We start from the raw sequence: 17,275 nt of genomic DNA, 5'->3' as shown, positions 1-17,275 counted from the left end.
AAAGGCGGAATATACGTCAGAATTAAATAGCGATACGGATAATAATAATAAGAGGGATGACATAAAGAAAAAATTTAAAAAACTTAAGCAGCATGATTCATCGTCAGAAGAATCGATTAGTGATGAGGATGAGTTTACCGAATTGCCAACGCCTCCGCTTATGCAACGTGAGTTTCAATATTAATGATTTTTTGTAGTAATTATTTCTTTAGTTATTATTTCTTTAAAAAACCCACCATATATTTCCAATCATTTCACAATTATTATTAATAATTATTATTTTAGGATCGTTAAATACAATAGTATTCCGCGAAAATGAAAAAAGCAATGACTGTAACGAAAAATCAGTCTCTGAAATACCCAAGACATAATTTAAATTCACAAAAAATTTAACTGATAAGCATTTAGACAATGTTAACAATAATAAGTCGACAAAATTATCAAAAATTAGCGTGTCCCACGGAAATGAAAAACACAACGACCGTCATGAAAAATTAGCTCCTGAATCTACCAATAATAACGAGTCGTTTTCTATCCTTGACGAGATTATTGCTAAAACAACAGACGACGATTGTGGATGTTATACTTGCCCTGCGCATAATAATAATACAAATCGTTGAAAAAAATTGTAGTCGACCAAACTAGCCAGAAATTTGTTTATTAATACGACGTTTTTTTTTTTTCGATTCGACTACAATTTTTTTCAACGATCCTTGTGATTATCTGACTAGCGACATTAGTTATTTTATTAATAATACAAGTGGTTCGTATATACATTCTTTTCATCAATACGTACTAATTTTTCATTCCTCTGTAAACACTCTGTAAATATTTTTTTAAATTCAATTACATGTCTTAATATTGATATAATTAATGGTCTGAAATCGTTGAAATTTAGAATGACGTATTTAAAGTTTAATTTTTCTTTTCGTTCATAAAATAGTTCTTCAGTGTTTCAAAGAAATCATTCGCCAGCAGTCGTACTTTAAGACACAGTTGTGGCAAATGGCGGATGACTTGAAAGATTTAAAAAGTAACATGCCTCGAGAAATCCAGCCACCGGAAAATTTAAATCCAGTGGAATCCATATTTTCCTGTTTTGAGTTGCCACTTACATCCACGGATGACTTGGAAAAGCACGTTGAATCATTTTTAAAACAACCACAGCATTTCAATACGTCGGTAAATAACATTGGATTTATTATTTTTAAAAGTATAATTTCTTAGTAATCTTAAATTATGTATATCTTTTTTATATCAATATAAAAAATATAATAATAGTGATATTATAATAATAATAATTTTTGAGTCTATTGTCATTTTAAGTATAACTTTTATCAGAAAGGTACATAGTTTACATTTATGTAAAATTATAGTATTTAAAAATTGAAAAAACGCTCTATTCTCGCTAGTCGAACAATCAAAGGATTATTAAAGAATTGTAGTCAACCAAACTAGCTAAGAAACCATTAATTTATTTAAAAATTACGACGTTTCGACCATATGGTTGTGGTCCTTATCAAGTACACTGGAAGGATTTAAATACATTAATTAACGGTTTTTTAATATATACTAAGCACAACAAAAATGAAAAGTGAGCATAATTACCGATGGAAAGATAAAAAACAGGCATGGCACTTAAACCAGCACAAGTCACAAATTACAATTTTGAGAAATTAAGAATTAAAAAATTAATTAGACAAAAGACGTTATTTGATTAAAGTTCGAAATTGAGAGAACTGATGTGTCCGTGTGAGACTTCGTCAAAAAACTAAACATAGTTAAAAGAATAAATCAAGTTAAGTGACCTTTATAATTTTGTTATAAATATTGTTTAGATTGTCTGTGTCTATCTGTAAGTTTATTAGATTGTCTGATCTCTTAATAAAGAACATCTCAGCAATCTCTCTTTTTCGAACATACGTTTCGCTGTGTAAAATGTCGGGGTTCGACCAATCAAATTCGTGTCCCGCTTCCAATCTATGTTTGGTAATTACGGAGTGATTGGTCTCATGTAGCTTCATATTATTACGATGTTCATTTACTCGCGTACGTAAATGTCTCTTTGTTTGACCAATATATGATAGTTTGCAATTTTTACAATTTAATTTATATACAACGCTTGTCTTGTCGTTGTTATGTAATCTATCTTTACCACGTCTAATTAGATTACTAAGTTTTTTGGTTATTTTGTAAACGACATTAAAACCATTATTTCGCAGGAGACGGTACAGATCATGGCTCGTATTGTCTACATATGGTATTGCCATAATCGGAGTCTTGTCTCTATGAGAAAGATCAACTTTGTCATTACGGTCACGATTACTTAAAAAATTGATTCTCTTTCTAATATGTTTATGTATGATATGTTTAGGAAAGCAATTATTAATTAAGGTGTCATATACCAGTTTAATGTTTTCTTGTTTAAAACAGTCGTCGGATAATAAAATAGCGTGGTCTACTAAATTATAAATCGTATTAATTTTATATTTTAATGGGTGGTTCGAAAGGAAGTTGTAGTATTATAGTATTATAGTATTATATAATTTATTATTATAGCATTATAGTATTTAATTAATAATTTAAACCTATTTGTAAATTTTCGTAAATAAGTTCAACTTTGAAAATATAAAGTGCCATAAAATCAAACAGAAAAATATTTTAAATGATTATTGAAATAATTACTCACATTCCAATGACAGATTATATACATATTATATGTATGTATTATCTGTGCTGCTTGAGAAGAGAAATCTTATATTTTGTTCTTAACCGAAGTATCAACTTGATAATTTCCTTGGACTGTATATATGAGAATACACTATTTTTGGTTGAAATAACTATGCATCAATATAAAAATTATATTTATATTAATTATATTTATGTAATTACACTTGACGACTTACATTTATACGGTTATCGGTGTTTTTCGTATGATAAATGCTGTTTGTGAATAATTAAAAATAATACTGTATTCTTTCACACTTAAAATTTCACATATGTCAGAGCGTTGTGAGATTTTAAGAGTATGAAAGAATATGGTACAATTTAGTATTTATCATACGAAAAACACCGATATACAAATATATAAATATACCCGCTAAACAATATTCTGTTGCAAAAACGTTTTTGTAACATTGCAATATAGCCGTGCGACGTTTTACGTTTGGTTGTATTAACCTTTTGGTAACATTTCAGGAACCAGAAATGTCCCGATTCAATTACCTTACATATGCGACGTCGAACTTGCAACGTGTTTTAGGCGTTTGAAAAACCTTATATGTGCGACGTCGCATTTACAACGTTTTTTGCGCCGTTTGTAAAACTTGCATGAAACGTTAGGGAAACGTTACAAACTTTCATTCCAAAAACAATGTTTATACAACGTTTTTTATACAACGTTCCAGGAATTTATTTTCCGCTTTATGGTTAATTTGCAACGTTTTTGTAACGAATGTATAAGGCACAATCTACAATGAGTCATTAATCGTTAATTTGCAAATGCCATCTCTTATGACTTACGACTTAGGACACTCGAGTGCATAAGAGATGGCATTTGCAAATTAACGATTAATGACTCATTGTAGACTAGGCTTTATACATTCGTTACATGCGTAATAATACGATCAGTGAAAAACAAAAATTATTCGCATATTAATTACATTTATTTTCATATACATACAACAATATTTTGTGATAAAATTAAAAAAATACAAAACATCAATTATATAAGATATATTATATATTTATAACATGTATTTTTAAAATATTTCTAATATTTATAACATAAATATTATTATTTTAATATTGCACTATTAGTGCATTTGCAGGATCGGCTGAACGCCATATATGAGTTCATGTACATTTCTTTAAAACTGAATTATCCGATCTGATTTCTAAGTGCTTTTGCCTAAGACAAGAAAAAAGACACAAAATCAATTCAGCTGTATAAAAATAGTAATTCATTTAAGTAGAATGAAAAAAGTACCTGCTCTCTATCATGACGTGTTTTGGCATATTTAAACCAGGCGGAAACATGATTTAAAAATTGTCTATCCGTTAACATCGGATAATGCTTTCGAGCAGCCTCTATAAAACGCAAGAAAAAATTAAAGTTTAATAAATTGATTTGTATAATTTTGTTTCAAGTTAGGTCAATGCAGAAAGTCTTACTTTTTATGATATCTATTAGCAGAAGTGAATTTATGGCAAAGTTTCCTTTCTGGCCTTTCCATGAACATTTCATAGCCAATTTATTGGAAAACATTTTTTCCAAGCTATGTTTTATTTGATCCTGAGGTGAGTCTCCTCCAAGCAAATAGAAAAATGTTTCCTGAAGCATATAATTATTACAATTATAACGACATATTACATTTTTCATATATGAATAATGTCGAAACATTACATATTTCAATATACATACTTTCGAGAGATTAATATGTAATAGAAAATTGTAAATAATTTTACTGTACATATATCAGTATATATGTACAGTAAAATTAAGTTAAAATATTCAATTATGTTAAAAGTATTTTCGGCCGCACAATTCTCTGAGTATCGACATCATACAAGCTATTTACATTTTTTCAATCTTTTTTAATTTACATGTCTAATTGAATATACGATGCAATTATATTTTAATTGTATAAATAAGTAAGTGGGGAATGTACACTATCCGTCAATGATTCGTTCCCATTCCTGCTAGGAAATAAAGACGACGCTATAGATAAACTATAAAAAATCTATAGCGCCGTCTCTATTTCCTAGGGGGGCGAATCATTGACGGGTAGTGTATATACTATTACCAGTTGTTTTTTTCCATCTTCATCATTCTTCAATGAAGTGTCATACTGCAGCAATTTTCGGTGCTTTTTAAATGGTTTTGTAGGGATAGTCGAAAAATTATTATATCTTGCACCTGCTGCTGCAAATATTACTGATTCGTCGTTTTTTTGTTTTAATTGCTCAACAAATTCATTTTGTTGTCTTAATAGGTTTTTAATCTCTATCGTGTTCTCTAAAATCTTAATTATATTCTGGCTATCTGTAAAATTACAATTAAATATTATTACATACCTTATTGTTATTATTGTTGCTGTTGTATTGTGTAGTTGTTTAAGTAATAAAATAACAATAAATATATATATTGATACCTGATGGAAAATCTTCAAAGATTACGTTTCCTGCGAATAAGTTATTTCTTATCGGAATTGGAGATGCGTTTCCAGCAATATTTTGCGGACCTAAATCTGTTGAATTAAAATATTTTATGTTATAAAAATATAACTTCGGAAAGTAAATCTTGATATATTAAAATAGTATTTGTTATTTATCGTAGATATACTACGACCAATAAATACGTGTATGTGAATGTTAAATATACATATATATACGTTTACATACCCTCCGTTGGGTAGGTTTCAAGATCTACAGTATTGTTTATATTATTGTTACGATTCATAACCCCTATATCATCCGTTTGATCTATCTGATTTTCTTTATTATCGTTATTGTTTGAGTCTAAATAAATATGAAATTAATAAGTACTCAGGACAAAACATTAACATTTCTATTTATAAACATTAAAAAAATACTAACCTATATCACCTATATTACTATTTATTTTTTTATTGACGGTTGGAAAAATGTTGTCAATATCTGCTGGCAGATTTCTTGTAGTCTGTAGAACTTCACTTGATTGTCTACGTTCGATTGCAGGATCTGAAAGATAAATATTTAGCAAAAAGACTCATCTAATCGTTGCAAAAATATTCACTTCTGTATTCACTTGTAAGACTGAATAGAGGCTATTTATGTATTACGTAAATGTATTTTTAACCAACACTTAACAAAATTAGAATTACTTGATTACAAAAAATATAATATTTATATTATTTTTATTTCATATAGGAATTTATATTATACATTTTTACTTTCTTATTTATATATTTAAAAAATTTAACTTACTATTTTTAAAACCGTAATATGTTACAAGAAATAACAGTGTGTATTAATTCTTATTACTTTTCGCTCAATCATCTCTGCTTATGCAGATCAAAATGGAATGATTGAAACTCGTGATTCGCGAACAATTTTAAAGATCAAATTTCTAAAATTAAGTTACAGGTGTTTAGATAATGTCGATTTTTTTAATTTTTGTTAAATACTTTTATTTTTTAAGTACTTTAAAGTGTCTACAAATTTGTAATGGCTTATGTTTGCATCATTACATAGCCAGAAGTGTTGGAAAAAATTGTGAAGTGAAAATGTATAAAATTGTGCATAGTTAGCCGGAATCGATATTCGTGGTTATAAACGGCATATTTTCATTTTTCTAAATGTTTTCAGTGGTTTAAAAATTCAAAATTGTTTGTGACTATATACAGGGTGTTTCATTTTAATCTAGCCAGGCGAATATTTCCAACGCTGTTGAGTTTAGAGAAAAATGTTTCAAACAAAAGTTGTAGGGTTCGAAGGGGCACATAAGATGATACTATTGGTTTGACTTTGAAGAGTTATTTGAAGATCACATGAAGGTCACTTTCAATTTCTTAAACGGAATCTACATTTTCTTATTACATATTCTTGTAGCTTATCTCGAGAGCTTTCCAAAACACTATAATAAAATATTTTTTTATTGAGTACTTTTCGAGTTATGAGGCTTAAAATCATTTCTTAATTTTACACAAACCATAAAATATCTAGTAAAATATTCATTTTCTGATTATCTTACCTTAATGCTTTCATGTAGAAAATAATGAGAGAAATCAATTGGTGCAAAGAAAACATACAGTTGTTTTTAAGAAAAAATATGTAATTGTTAATTGCAAATTACATATTTTTTCTTAAAAACAACTGTATGTTTTCTTTACACTAATTGATTCCTCTCATTAATTTCTACATAAAAGCATTAAGGTAAGATAATAAAAAAATGAATATTTTACTAGATATTTTATGGTTTATGTAAAATTAAGAAATGATTTCAAGCCTCATAACTCGAAAAGTACTCAATAAAAAAATTTTTTATTATAGTGTTTTGGAAAGCTCTCGAGATAAGCTACAAGAATATGTAATGAGAAAATGTAGGTTCCATTTAAGAAATTGAAAGTGACCTTCATGTGATCTTCAAATAACTTTTCAAAGTCAAACCAATGGTACCATCTTATGTCCCCCTTCGAACCCTATAACTTTTGTCTGAAACATTTTTCTCTAAACTCAACAGCGTTGAAAATATTCGCCTGGCTAGATTAAAATGAACCACCCTGTATTATGGCATGGTAAAGTGTGTCTATATAATAAAATGTGCAAATAAAAAATATGAAAAATCCTGACTGTATCCCTTGGGAGCGTCCGAAATGGCCACGGGTAAATTTGACCACGTTCGAAATGGCCACGTTCGAAACGGCCACGCGTTCGAAACGGCCATACAACTTTTCACGCGAAGCGAGGGGGACGGGGTGGGTGCGGGAGGGGTGCCGAAGGCCCCCCTTGCACCCCCCCGTATGTGTGTGTGTGTGTGTGTGTGTGTGTGTGTGTGTGTGTGTGTGTGTGTGTGTGTGAGTGCGTGTGTAAGGGGATAGTGCTTCCAACATTCCGTGGCCATTCCGAACGTGGCCGTTTCGAACGTGGCCATTTCGAACGTGGTCAAATTTACCCGTGGCCATTTCGAACGTGGTCAAATTATATCCACTCGTATCCCTTTACAAATTAAAATTAAATTCCTGAATTCAGTTCTATTGGTAACGTAATGCACTGCTTAATTTAGTTCTATTAATAATGCACTACTAACGTACCAAATACGGTAGACAGCATCGGAGGTGGTGTCATTCTATGATTTTGGGAATTATCGCTGAAGTCGCTTGTGTAATCATTTTGGCTCTTCTTTTTTACTCTCCTTTTGCTTCGGCCAGTTTCTGGCACTGACGTATCTGTATCAGTTTTTGTTTTTCTTTTTGCGAAATCTACGGCAGTCTGATATTCATCTGTCAATCAAAATTATTCATATATATATATATACAGGGTCTACCAAAAGTGTGGAAACCCCTAAATATCTCGGAAAATATACGTTTTACAGAAAAGTGTTTCCAACAAAAGTTGTAGGGTTTAAGAAGATCTATATACTGATTCTATCAGTTTGACCTTGGATGGCGTCGTCAAGGTCAGGTCAAGGTCACATTGACTTTTTTAAATGACACCCCCTACATTTGATTGCATATTCTTATAGCTTAATTCAAGAGCTTTCCAAAACACTATAATAATGTTCATTTTTATTAAGTACTTTGCGAGTTATGAGGGTTGAAATAATTTCTTAATTTTACATAAACCATAAAATATCTAGTAAACCATTCATTTTTCGATTATCTTACCTTCATACTTTTATGTACAAATTAATGAGAGGAATCAATTGGTGTAAAGAAAACACATAGTTGTTTCTAAGAAAAAATATGTAATTTGCAATTAACAATTCCATATTTTTTCTTAAAAACAACTGTATGTTTTCTTTACACCAATTGATTCCTTTCATTATTTTGTACATAAAAGTATGAAGGTAAGATAATCGAAAAATGAATGGTTTACTAGATATTTTATGGTTTATGTAAAATTAAGAAATTATTTCAACCCTCATAACTCGCAAAGTACTTAATAAAAATGAACATTATTATAGTGTTTTGGAAAGCTCTTGAATTAAGCTATAAGAATATGCAATCAAATGTAGGGGGTGTCATTTAAAAAAGTCAATGTGACCTTGACCTGACCTTGACGACGCCATCCAAGGTCAAACTGATAGAATCAGTATATAGATCTTCTTAAACCCTACAACTTTTGTTGGAAACACTTTTCTGTAAAACGTATATTTTCCGAGATATTTAGGGGTTTCCACACTTTTGGTAGACCCTGTATATATATATATATATATGTATATACATATCGTTACATATATTTACAAGTATTTTGAAATAAAAATAGTAATATTAATTACAATAAAGATTACCAGTTTGGAAAAAGATGTTTCTTATATTCCAAGTTTCCCAAGAACTTAATGGGGCTGTTCGTTTGTTGATTGCCCTGCGGATGTTTTTCCCAGGCCATTTGCATGTAATTTCGTTGTTTAAAATTGTTACCCATGTTGTCGGGACGACTTCTACTGCAGTCGATTCTTCGAAATACTCCGCAAATTCGACTACAGACCAAATAAACTGAAATAACACAAATTTTATTTGTAATAAAAATAAATAAAAATATCAGAATAAGTAAATGCAAAATGTGAAAATACCTTCTTATTGTATACCATATAATTATATTAACTCAATTTTATATTAAAATTTATATTTAAATTCAAAGTATAATTTATTTACTGGTTTTATATTGATGTATTATATATTAATTAAAATTAAATGGCAGAGATTCTTTGTGTAATTATTAATTAATTATTAAATATTATTATTAATTACTGTTATTAAATATTACTACTATTAAATATTTGTTATTATTGTGTATGAATTAATGGCATAATTATAAACTTATTTTCGTGCGGAAATTTTACACATTTTGCTTGAATTTCGTCAATATTAACAGTATACGTATCTTCAGAAATATTTTGCACCTGTTCTACATTAAATAGTTCAGAAGAACAGGGTGACTTAAAAAACGTTGTTGATTCTGTAAACTTTCTTCCCGTTATGAACATTTCCAGTGTGTTAGTGTTTTGGAAAATACCGTCTACGCATAGTACAGCCTTGTCTCTAAGCATGACGCAATTTTCTTTATTTTCTGTGCTGAATTCATACTTTCCAATATCCACTTTTTTGTAGAATATACATCTTTCCTTATCAATAATTTGCACTTTACTTTGTTGATGTAAAATCGGATAAGTCTTGTCGTCCTGTTTCTTTTTCTGCTCTTCTTCCTTTAGTCTGTTACAAATTTGTTGTAAGGGGTGTTTTGTTGTTTTAATTTTTCGTTTTATTTCGTACAGAAAATTTTCATATTTGAAACAACTAAATGTATCAAGTGGACCGTGCAACAAGCAGTCTGCAGGTAAATGAATGAGGCCGTGTACGTTGTGATTGATGAACTCAGGACCATAAAGAACTGAATATTTTTGAACAAAATACTGAATAAGTTGCAAAGCATAATCATTATAAACTGAATATAATGCAGGACTACATAAAATGCGAATAGCGCATGATAATGTCATAAAATGTGTATACATGTTCTTGTTTCTCATATTTTGTAAAACGATCGGTCCAATGTACAACAACAATTGTCTTAGTTCAGCAGCTTTAAAGTACTCTATGTCATCTAAGCTTCTTGGTAAGCGGCCAAAATCTTTAGGTACATAATTCTTTAAAAATAATATTTGATCGTTAATGGCTTTTTTCTCATCGTCAGTGAAGCGAATGTTTTTTGGTCCTCGTACCCAAAACGTTATCAGTTTTTTCATTACACCGAGAAATACCAGATGCATACCATCAAGGGGTATTTGCGAAACTAACCCGATGTTAATATTTTCAAGAGGAGTTGTACCTTTATGAAATTCATCATCTAATTTGTTTTTAAAACTTGCATCAGTTCGTAAGTCTACATTGATATCTGGGAAAGCTAGTCGGTTATTAATAAAGGTACCACTTTGAGTACATTTTGTGCAACTGTAAAATCCCGTGTGACCTTTCGTACATAAAACGAATGATTTAGCAGGAGCATCGCAAAGTAATTTACTGGCCTTTATTTTAACAGTTTTATTGCATATGTTAAATCCATTATCTTGCAAATGTTTAAATTCTGTAATAAATTCACTTAAAAATTGATTAACATCAGCTGGTTTTGTGTGCCCGTGGTAAATTCCAGCTACAAAAGGTTTTGACGCATTTTGACTAACTGAATCTACATCTAGAGAAATCAAAATTGGCCAAAATTGACTTTTTGAACTGTTTGAAATAGGTAATCCGTCTATGTTTATACTAATGGGTAACACTGGTTCTGAATTTTGAAATAAGAAATTGTGCATATTAATACTGTCATTGATGAGTCTACGAATTGTATTCTCTATACCGATGTGACAGTAGAAACCGGGGGGCATATTAATTATTTCATAGGGGCACGAATTTGGTGTTTTTAAAAGAATACGCGAGTCTGCAGGAAACTTTGGATATGGCACTCGTAAAATTTGCAACATATCGTTAATGGCCCGTTGGCTTAATAAATGTCTATATTTCAGAACCCATTGTTTAGTGGCATCAAGTGCAAACTCTTCAGTCACAGATGAAACTTTATCGTCAAATCCTATGTTACATTTATGTAATTGAAAATCATCATCGACGAGCGTTTCAATATATCTTATAGATTCTTCCTCATCTATTTCTGTTGGAAATGCTGCAGTACACTGATTTTCGGTATGTGCAAATTGTTCAATATTTATTTCATTTTTATTTCCTTTTTGCATTGCTGACTGGAATGCAGTTTTAGTTTGTGATTTATCATTTATTTTAATTAATTTGTGATTTACCAACAAAGTTTCTAATAATTCTTTTCTGACTATTCGACGCATATGTCTTTTGGACACAAAACATTTATTTATTTTTCCCATATTTTTTTCTACTAATTCGCTCGCGCGAGTGTGCACTTGGAACAATAAGTTTTCTAAAACGTTAAATATTAATTATTTTTTAGGTTAGTATAGGTTATAAATAAGTTTGTTACTTACCTTATGTAGCTGATGCTGATTCCCCTCAGCAACAGGAGTCTGAGTGTGCGATGTCATAGATCTTTTTTGTAAGAAATATACGCTTATCCGGGCGTTAATTATGCAGGAAGCGTCCTTGCGGGAGGACAATATAATGTCAGAATTATTGCGTTTTTGACGACCGAATCCAACCCAGGTTAGCCAGGTTTTGAATTCGATCACGTCGAAAACGCTATTATATACTTGAAAACTTTATTAATGCACAAACCAACCGGCACACAATTAATTATACGAGAAGATTGTAACACAACACGTTTGCACACTACGCAGTAAGTCCCCCCGACTGCTCGATACACGCGCCTTGTCGCAACTCAAGCGACCAATCATAACGCGCGAAACAAGAAAGCAAAACGGTGAGTGGCAACCGCTTGTAGCGCGCGACATTTGCCGCGTTCATCAGTATGTCCTTTACTTTCTGATACGCGGAGGCCGCCAGTGGTCGCAATCAAACAATTATAATAATAGGAGTAATATTTAGAGACTTATTTGTTGCAAAATTGCAATTTGTTAAAAAGTTATGACCATTTATCAACGATAAATTGCGAGTTGACTTTACGAGGCTGCAAAATTAAATCTTTTAATAATGTCGCATTTATAACGTTAATGCGAAATGAAATGTTTTTCAAAGTTTACGTTTTGAATGAAACGTTTAAAGTACGTAGCGAAATGAATGTTTTAGAAACATAGTAAATGCTAGCATTGAAGCAACGTTTATAAAGTCGCAAAGAAAACGTTTCATATGAAATGTTACTTGAACTTTACAAAATATTTCATTTGTGACGTTCCGAATTGACAAATTAAATGCGGAAAAGCAACGTTTCTGGTACGTTCTACGAACTGACACTAATAAAACGTTAATTTCAGACGTTTACGGAACCTTTTATTACCGTTACATGTAAACGTTTCAAATTTGCTTAATTACAGTCGAAATGTGACGTTACCAGAAAGTTACATGTTTAGCGGGTACCTATTTTTTTACCATATTTCAATATATGTATATGCATTATATGAGAGCATAGGAAAAACATCGACGTACAAATACAAATTTATAAATATGTTCTAACATTATATTTGAATATATGTATATATATATATATGCATTATGTAAGACAGTGTATAAATGTAAGTCGTCAAGTGTAATTACATAAATATAATTAATATAAATATAATTTTTATATTGATGCATAGTTATTTCAACCAAAAATAGTGTATTTTCATATATACAGTCCAACGAAATTATCAAGTTGATACTTCAGTTAAGAACAAAATATAAAATTTTTCTTCTCAAGCAGCACAGTTAATATATACATATAATACATATATATGTATAATACAATATTCTGCACTTAAATATGACATCCTAAAGTATTGTCTTCCTTGATGTAAAAAACTGAATAGCAGTATAAATATTCCTAATTGAAACACATCTATAATATAAAATTGTTATTGCTTTCACCATCACTGTAAGTTAATGAATGAGCGTTGATTATTCCATTACAGATCACAAGAGTCTATTAGCGGAGACTATAATATTGAACTCTCGCTCTAAAGATTCTCATGTTTTGTAATGGATTCCTTCTTGACATTAGATGCAAGCTTTCGGGTGAATGTTTTGGACGGTTTGCAAATTAGTATCCATTACCATCCCCTGCAAACAGTAAAATAAATATGATGTATTAACAGACAGCATGACACTAAGACAATACAATATGTAATTGTCATTATTACAAATCACGCTTTTTTTATTGAATAAGTAAGAGAACACAATTTTTAAGATAACATTATACAATATTATGCTGTAGTTACACAGTTATCTTAGCACTGATTTGAGTAATGCAGACACAAAAATGCATTAATTATTATGTAAAAATCTTACTGTAAATAAAAAAGAATGATTAATAAATTACTTATTAAAATGTTTTAATTAATTAGTTTTTTAAATTTATGTTGTGTATGCGTACTTATCATAAATTATGAAAATATAACAAAAATACTCACTTCTGTGATCATAATAGGTGTTTTCCATTTACATCAAAACTCAGATAAATCTCACTTCTGTCTTTCTTTAACATGAATGTTGAAGAAAGACAGAAGTGAGATTTATCTGAGTTTTGATTGTAAATGGAAAGCACCTAATATGTCTTATTACATATAGCCAAGAATTTGCTCCACATTGTTAAAATACTCAAGCACTTTCACTGAAAGAATTCTCAATCAATGTCCTTCATAAAGATTGAAAATTTAGAAATGTAACATATATATGTTTAATATAACAAAAATAATGAGATGAAATGATAAGATAAATAAAATACATGAGATTATACAGGTAGGATATGTGCATATGGATTATCATATGCGCAGTAGATAATATAGAAAAATGCTTTCATATGTAAGATTGGCGAAAAAGTACAGTGATTATTCAAAATATTTATCGACGGTGATTATTAAAATTATTTATCGACAGTAAGCATATAGCCATCAACTGTATTTGAGTTGCAAAAACAGATTGAAGAAATAAGACTTGATAGAAAATTAAAAATATAATTTTAATAAGAGACACATAGGAAAACGCATCTGGACATGTGTAGACGCATTCGGACATGTCTGGACACGTTCGCTCCACATCGCGTAACGACGGATCAATATATTGTAGTATTATATGTATAAATCACTATACATATTGTGAAACATATACAAAATAACAGAACGTTTTTCTACATTTTCTACTGCAAGCACAATAAATATCCTAACTTTGCGTATATATTGACTCTGTCATAAAATATATGACATATATAATGTGTAATACCATTAATAAAACATCATTACAAACATGGAACAGAAAAAGCTCCTTTGCAATTGTTGTAAAAATTGCGAATTATATGGCGATATATATATATATACCAATATATTGGTGCATGCTCTTAATTTTGGCTGAATTCAAGAACATACGCCAATCAGATTCACGAATTTTATGATGATTGCAAAACAGCTTTTTTCTGCTGAATACCTATGAAGCGGATCAATTTTCACACGTAGTTCGTGTACATAGTTCAGGTTTGTAACAATGCTTTATCTATTATTGGTATTTCACCTGAATATAAGCAGTGAGACTTGAACAATAAGGAAATCGACCAATCATGATTGAATAGTAAGCATAGACATATTAACATAGATATACTGTATTTCTACAATTATATTGGCTTCTCTCTGTGTATTGTTAGAAATATAATTGGTCACACTGAATTATTTTGTCATGTTGGCAATCCTTTAATCAACGATTGAGTTAATCGGAGTTTGGTCGAAGCGGGCCTAAAGCGTCGTCTACAATGGCCGTAGCATAAGGTTGTAAGACCGTAATCGTAAGAAATTGACCAATCACAGTTGATTATTCTCCTGAATTTCAACTGGGATTGGTCAATTTCTTACGACTACGGCCTTACAACCTTATGCTACGGCCATTGTAGACGACGCTTTAGAACCGCTTCGACCAAACTCCGATTAACTCAATCGTTGAGAAATTGACCAATCACAGTCGAGTATTCTCTTAATACTTGACTGTGCATGATTGGTCAATTTCTTAAGTCTTACGCCTTAAGCCTCCTTAAAATGTCATTGTAGATGACGCTTAATCAATCAATTAATCAGTTAATTATTTTTCTTACATTCAACTATGATTGGTCCATAAGTACATGTATAAAAAAATGAACCAATCAATTTTCTTATGTTTATAATTATGCGTTTATGCAAAAGGTCCCTGCTTTAAGGTGAAAGCACATAAAATTGCATAGTCGCATAACTATAAGCATAAGGAAATTGATTGGTCCACAAATATATGCATAAGAAAATAAACCAATCAGTTTTCTTATGCTTATGATTATGTGTTCCTGCAATTTTATGCTTCCACCTTAATAGTGAGAGAGAGAGAGAGAGAGATAAAGAAAGAGAGAGAGAGAGAAAATATATTTTATAATCATAATTAATATTTATATAATTCTGTTCTTTTTCATGTGCTAAGCTGTTAAAAATGAGTAATTGTGTTGTATTTTTTCGTAAGTAAATCCTCAGGCCGATGTCCCATACAGCGGAAATACTCAGCGGAAAGTGCGGAGTCAACGCAATCAATCATAGCCATTCCGTTTTTTCGGCGTTTTCTTATGGCTTTGATTAGCTTCGTCGCGTTAGCTCCGCGCGTTCTGTTCCGCTGAATATTTCCGCAATGGGACGCCAGTCTCACATATGTCACAACATTGTGATATTTTTACTTATGATAGGGTACAATTATTAATTTGCAAACAGCATAGTACACAAAAAACGCAAAACTAAACTATATATAAATAGATAAATAGATATAATAGATTTTCAATATTGCGTTTTCACGTTACATACTGTATATGTAACAGATATTTTAATCTCTCGTGACGTATAAAAAATTGTATTAATTTATTCATCACGTTTTTAGTATCAAACGTATCTTCATGATTTCCAAATTTTAATCTTTTAACGAAGTTATATTGAGAAATTACATTTCTGTGTTAATTTGAAAGAGTTATTGTAAAGAGATGCAGCAGATTTTTATGTATATGTAATAAGATACATTGTAGTTAGTGTTTTTTTTGTTGTATAATTATTTAGTTTATATTTATATTGTGTATTATTGTTATAGTTGTTTATATTACAAAAGTATATAAAGTTTATATGTCATATATGTTTAATTATATTTCTCATTAATGTCATTATTTTTTCTCATTAATGTCATTATTGTTTAATTATATTTTTCATTATTTGTCATTAACGAATCTCTTTTATTTTCTTCTATCTTTACATCTTTACATTTACGATCTTTACATTTGGATTAGAAATAATACATTTTTATGTCTACGCAACACATATCTGCTGGAAAAGTTATACAATTATAATGTTTTAAGATAGAGTTTTTACAAATTACTGTGTTTACTGACTATTTAGTCAACCTAAAAGGTTAAATGCTGATGGTAATAATTATTCTGGTAAGAAAGTAATTGCTGCATAAAGGGAATTTTAATGTTACTATAGCTACTAATATTATATTATATTTATTTCAATCTTTAAGAAAATATAAGCAATATATCTACAGTCATTTAAATAATTAGATCTACAGTAAACCAGCTTTTATCAGATGTCAGGTGATCTATTTACGAAAATATTACTTTCATCTCTTAAAAATTAAAATAGACATGGTATATTTGTAATTAATTCAACGTTAAGATCTTGTACACAATCTTACCAGAATAATTATTATCAGTATTCTTTTTATAGTAAACAGTCAGCGAACACAGTTTGTAAAAACACTATCTTATAATGTTATAATATACAATTTCATAACCTTTCCAAAAATAGTATATGTTACATAGACAAAAATGCATTAATTTAAAAAAAATATAAAGATCCCATCACTGAAAATAAAAGAGATTCATTTATGACTGGAATATATTTAAACATATGACATATAAACTTTATATATTTTTGTAATATAAACAATTATACAACAAAAAC

General features: G+C 29.9%; 2 protein-coding genes across 2 annotated transcripts; both read right to left on the bottom strand.

The window, feature by feature from the left end:
- Positions 1–3,789: 3,789 nt before the first annotated feature.
- On the bottom strand, positions 3,790–5,520 carry LOC112637527. The gene is made up of 6 exons (XM_025407433.1): positions 5,404–5,520; positions 5,154–5,249; positions 4,806–5,044; positions 4,174–4,333; positions 3,989–4,089; positions 3,790–3,910 (listed from the first exon to the last, which is right to left on the bottom strand). Exons 1-6 carry the CDS (start codon positions 5,459–5,461, stop codon positions 3,881–3,883), a joined length of 684 nt encoding a protein of 227 aa, XP_025263218.1. The 5' UTR covers positions 5,462–5,520; the 3' UTR covers positions 3,790–3,880.
- Positions 5,521–5,593: 73 nt separating this feature from the next.
- Positions 5,594–12,092, bottom strand: LOC112637057. The gene is made up of 6 exons (XM_025407437.1): positions 11,956–12,092; positions 11,705–11,818; positions 9,545–11,640; positions 8,993–9,197; positions 7,794–7,982; positions 5,594–5,721 (listed from the first exon to the last, which is right to left on the bottom strand). The coding sequence occupies exons 3-6, from the start codon at positions 11,585–11,587 to the stop codon at positions 5,594–5,596; spliced, it is 2,565 nt and encodes an 854-aa protein (XP_025263222.1). The 5' UTR covers positions 11,588–11,640; positions 11,705–11,818; positions 11,956–12,092.
- Positions 12,093–17,275: the final 5,183 nt, after the last annotated feature.

Source organism: Camponotus floridanus, unplaced genomic scaffold, assembly GCF_003227725.1.
Source record: "Camponotus floridanus strain SB8 unplaced genomic scaffold, Cflo_v7.5 scaffold176, whole genome shotgun sequence".
In the NCBI taxonomy this organism is placed as follows: domain Eukaryota; kingdom Metazoa; phylum Arthropoda; class Insecta; order Hymenoptera; family Formicidae; genus Camponotus; species Camponotus floridanus.
Note: the sequence above shows the minus strand (reverse complement) of the source record. Positions and strands in the feature narration are given on the sequence as shown.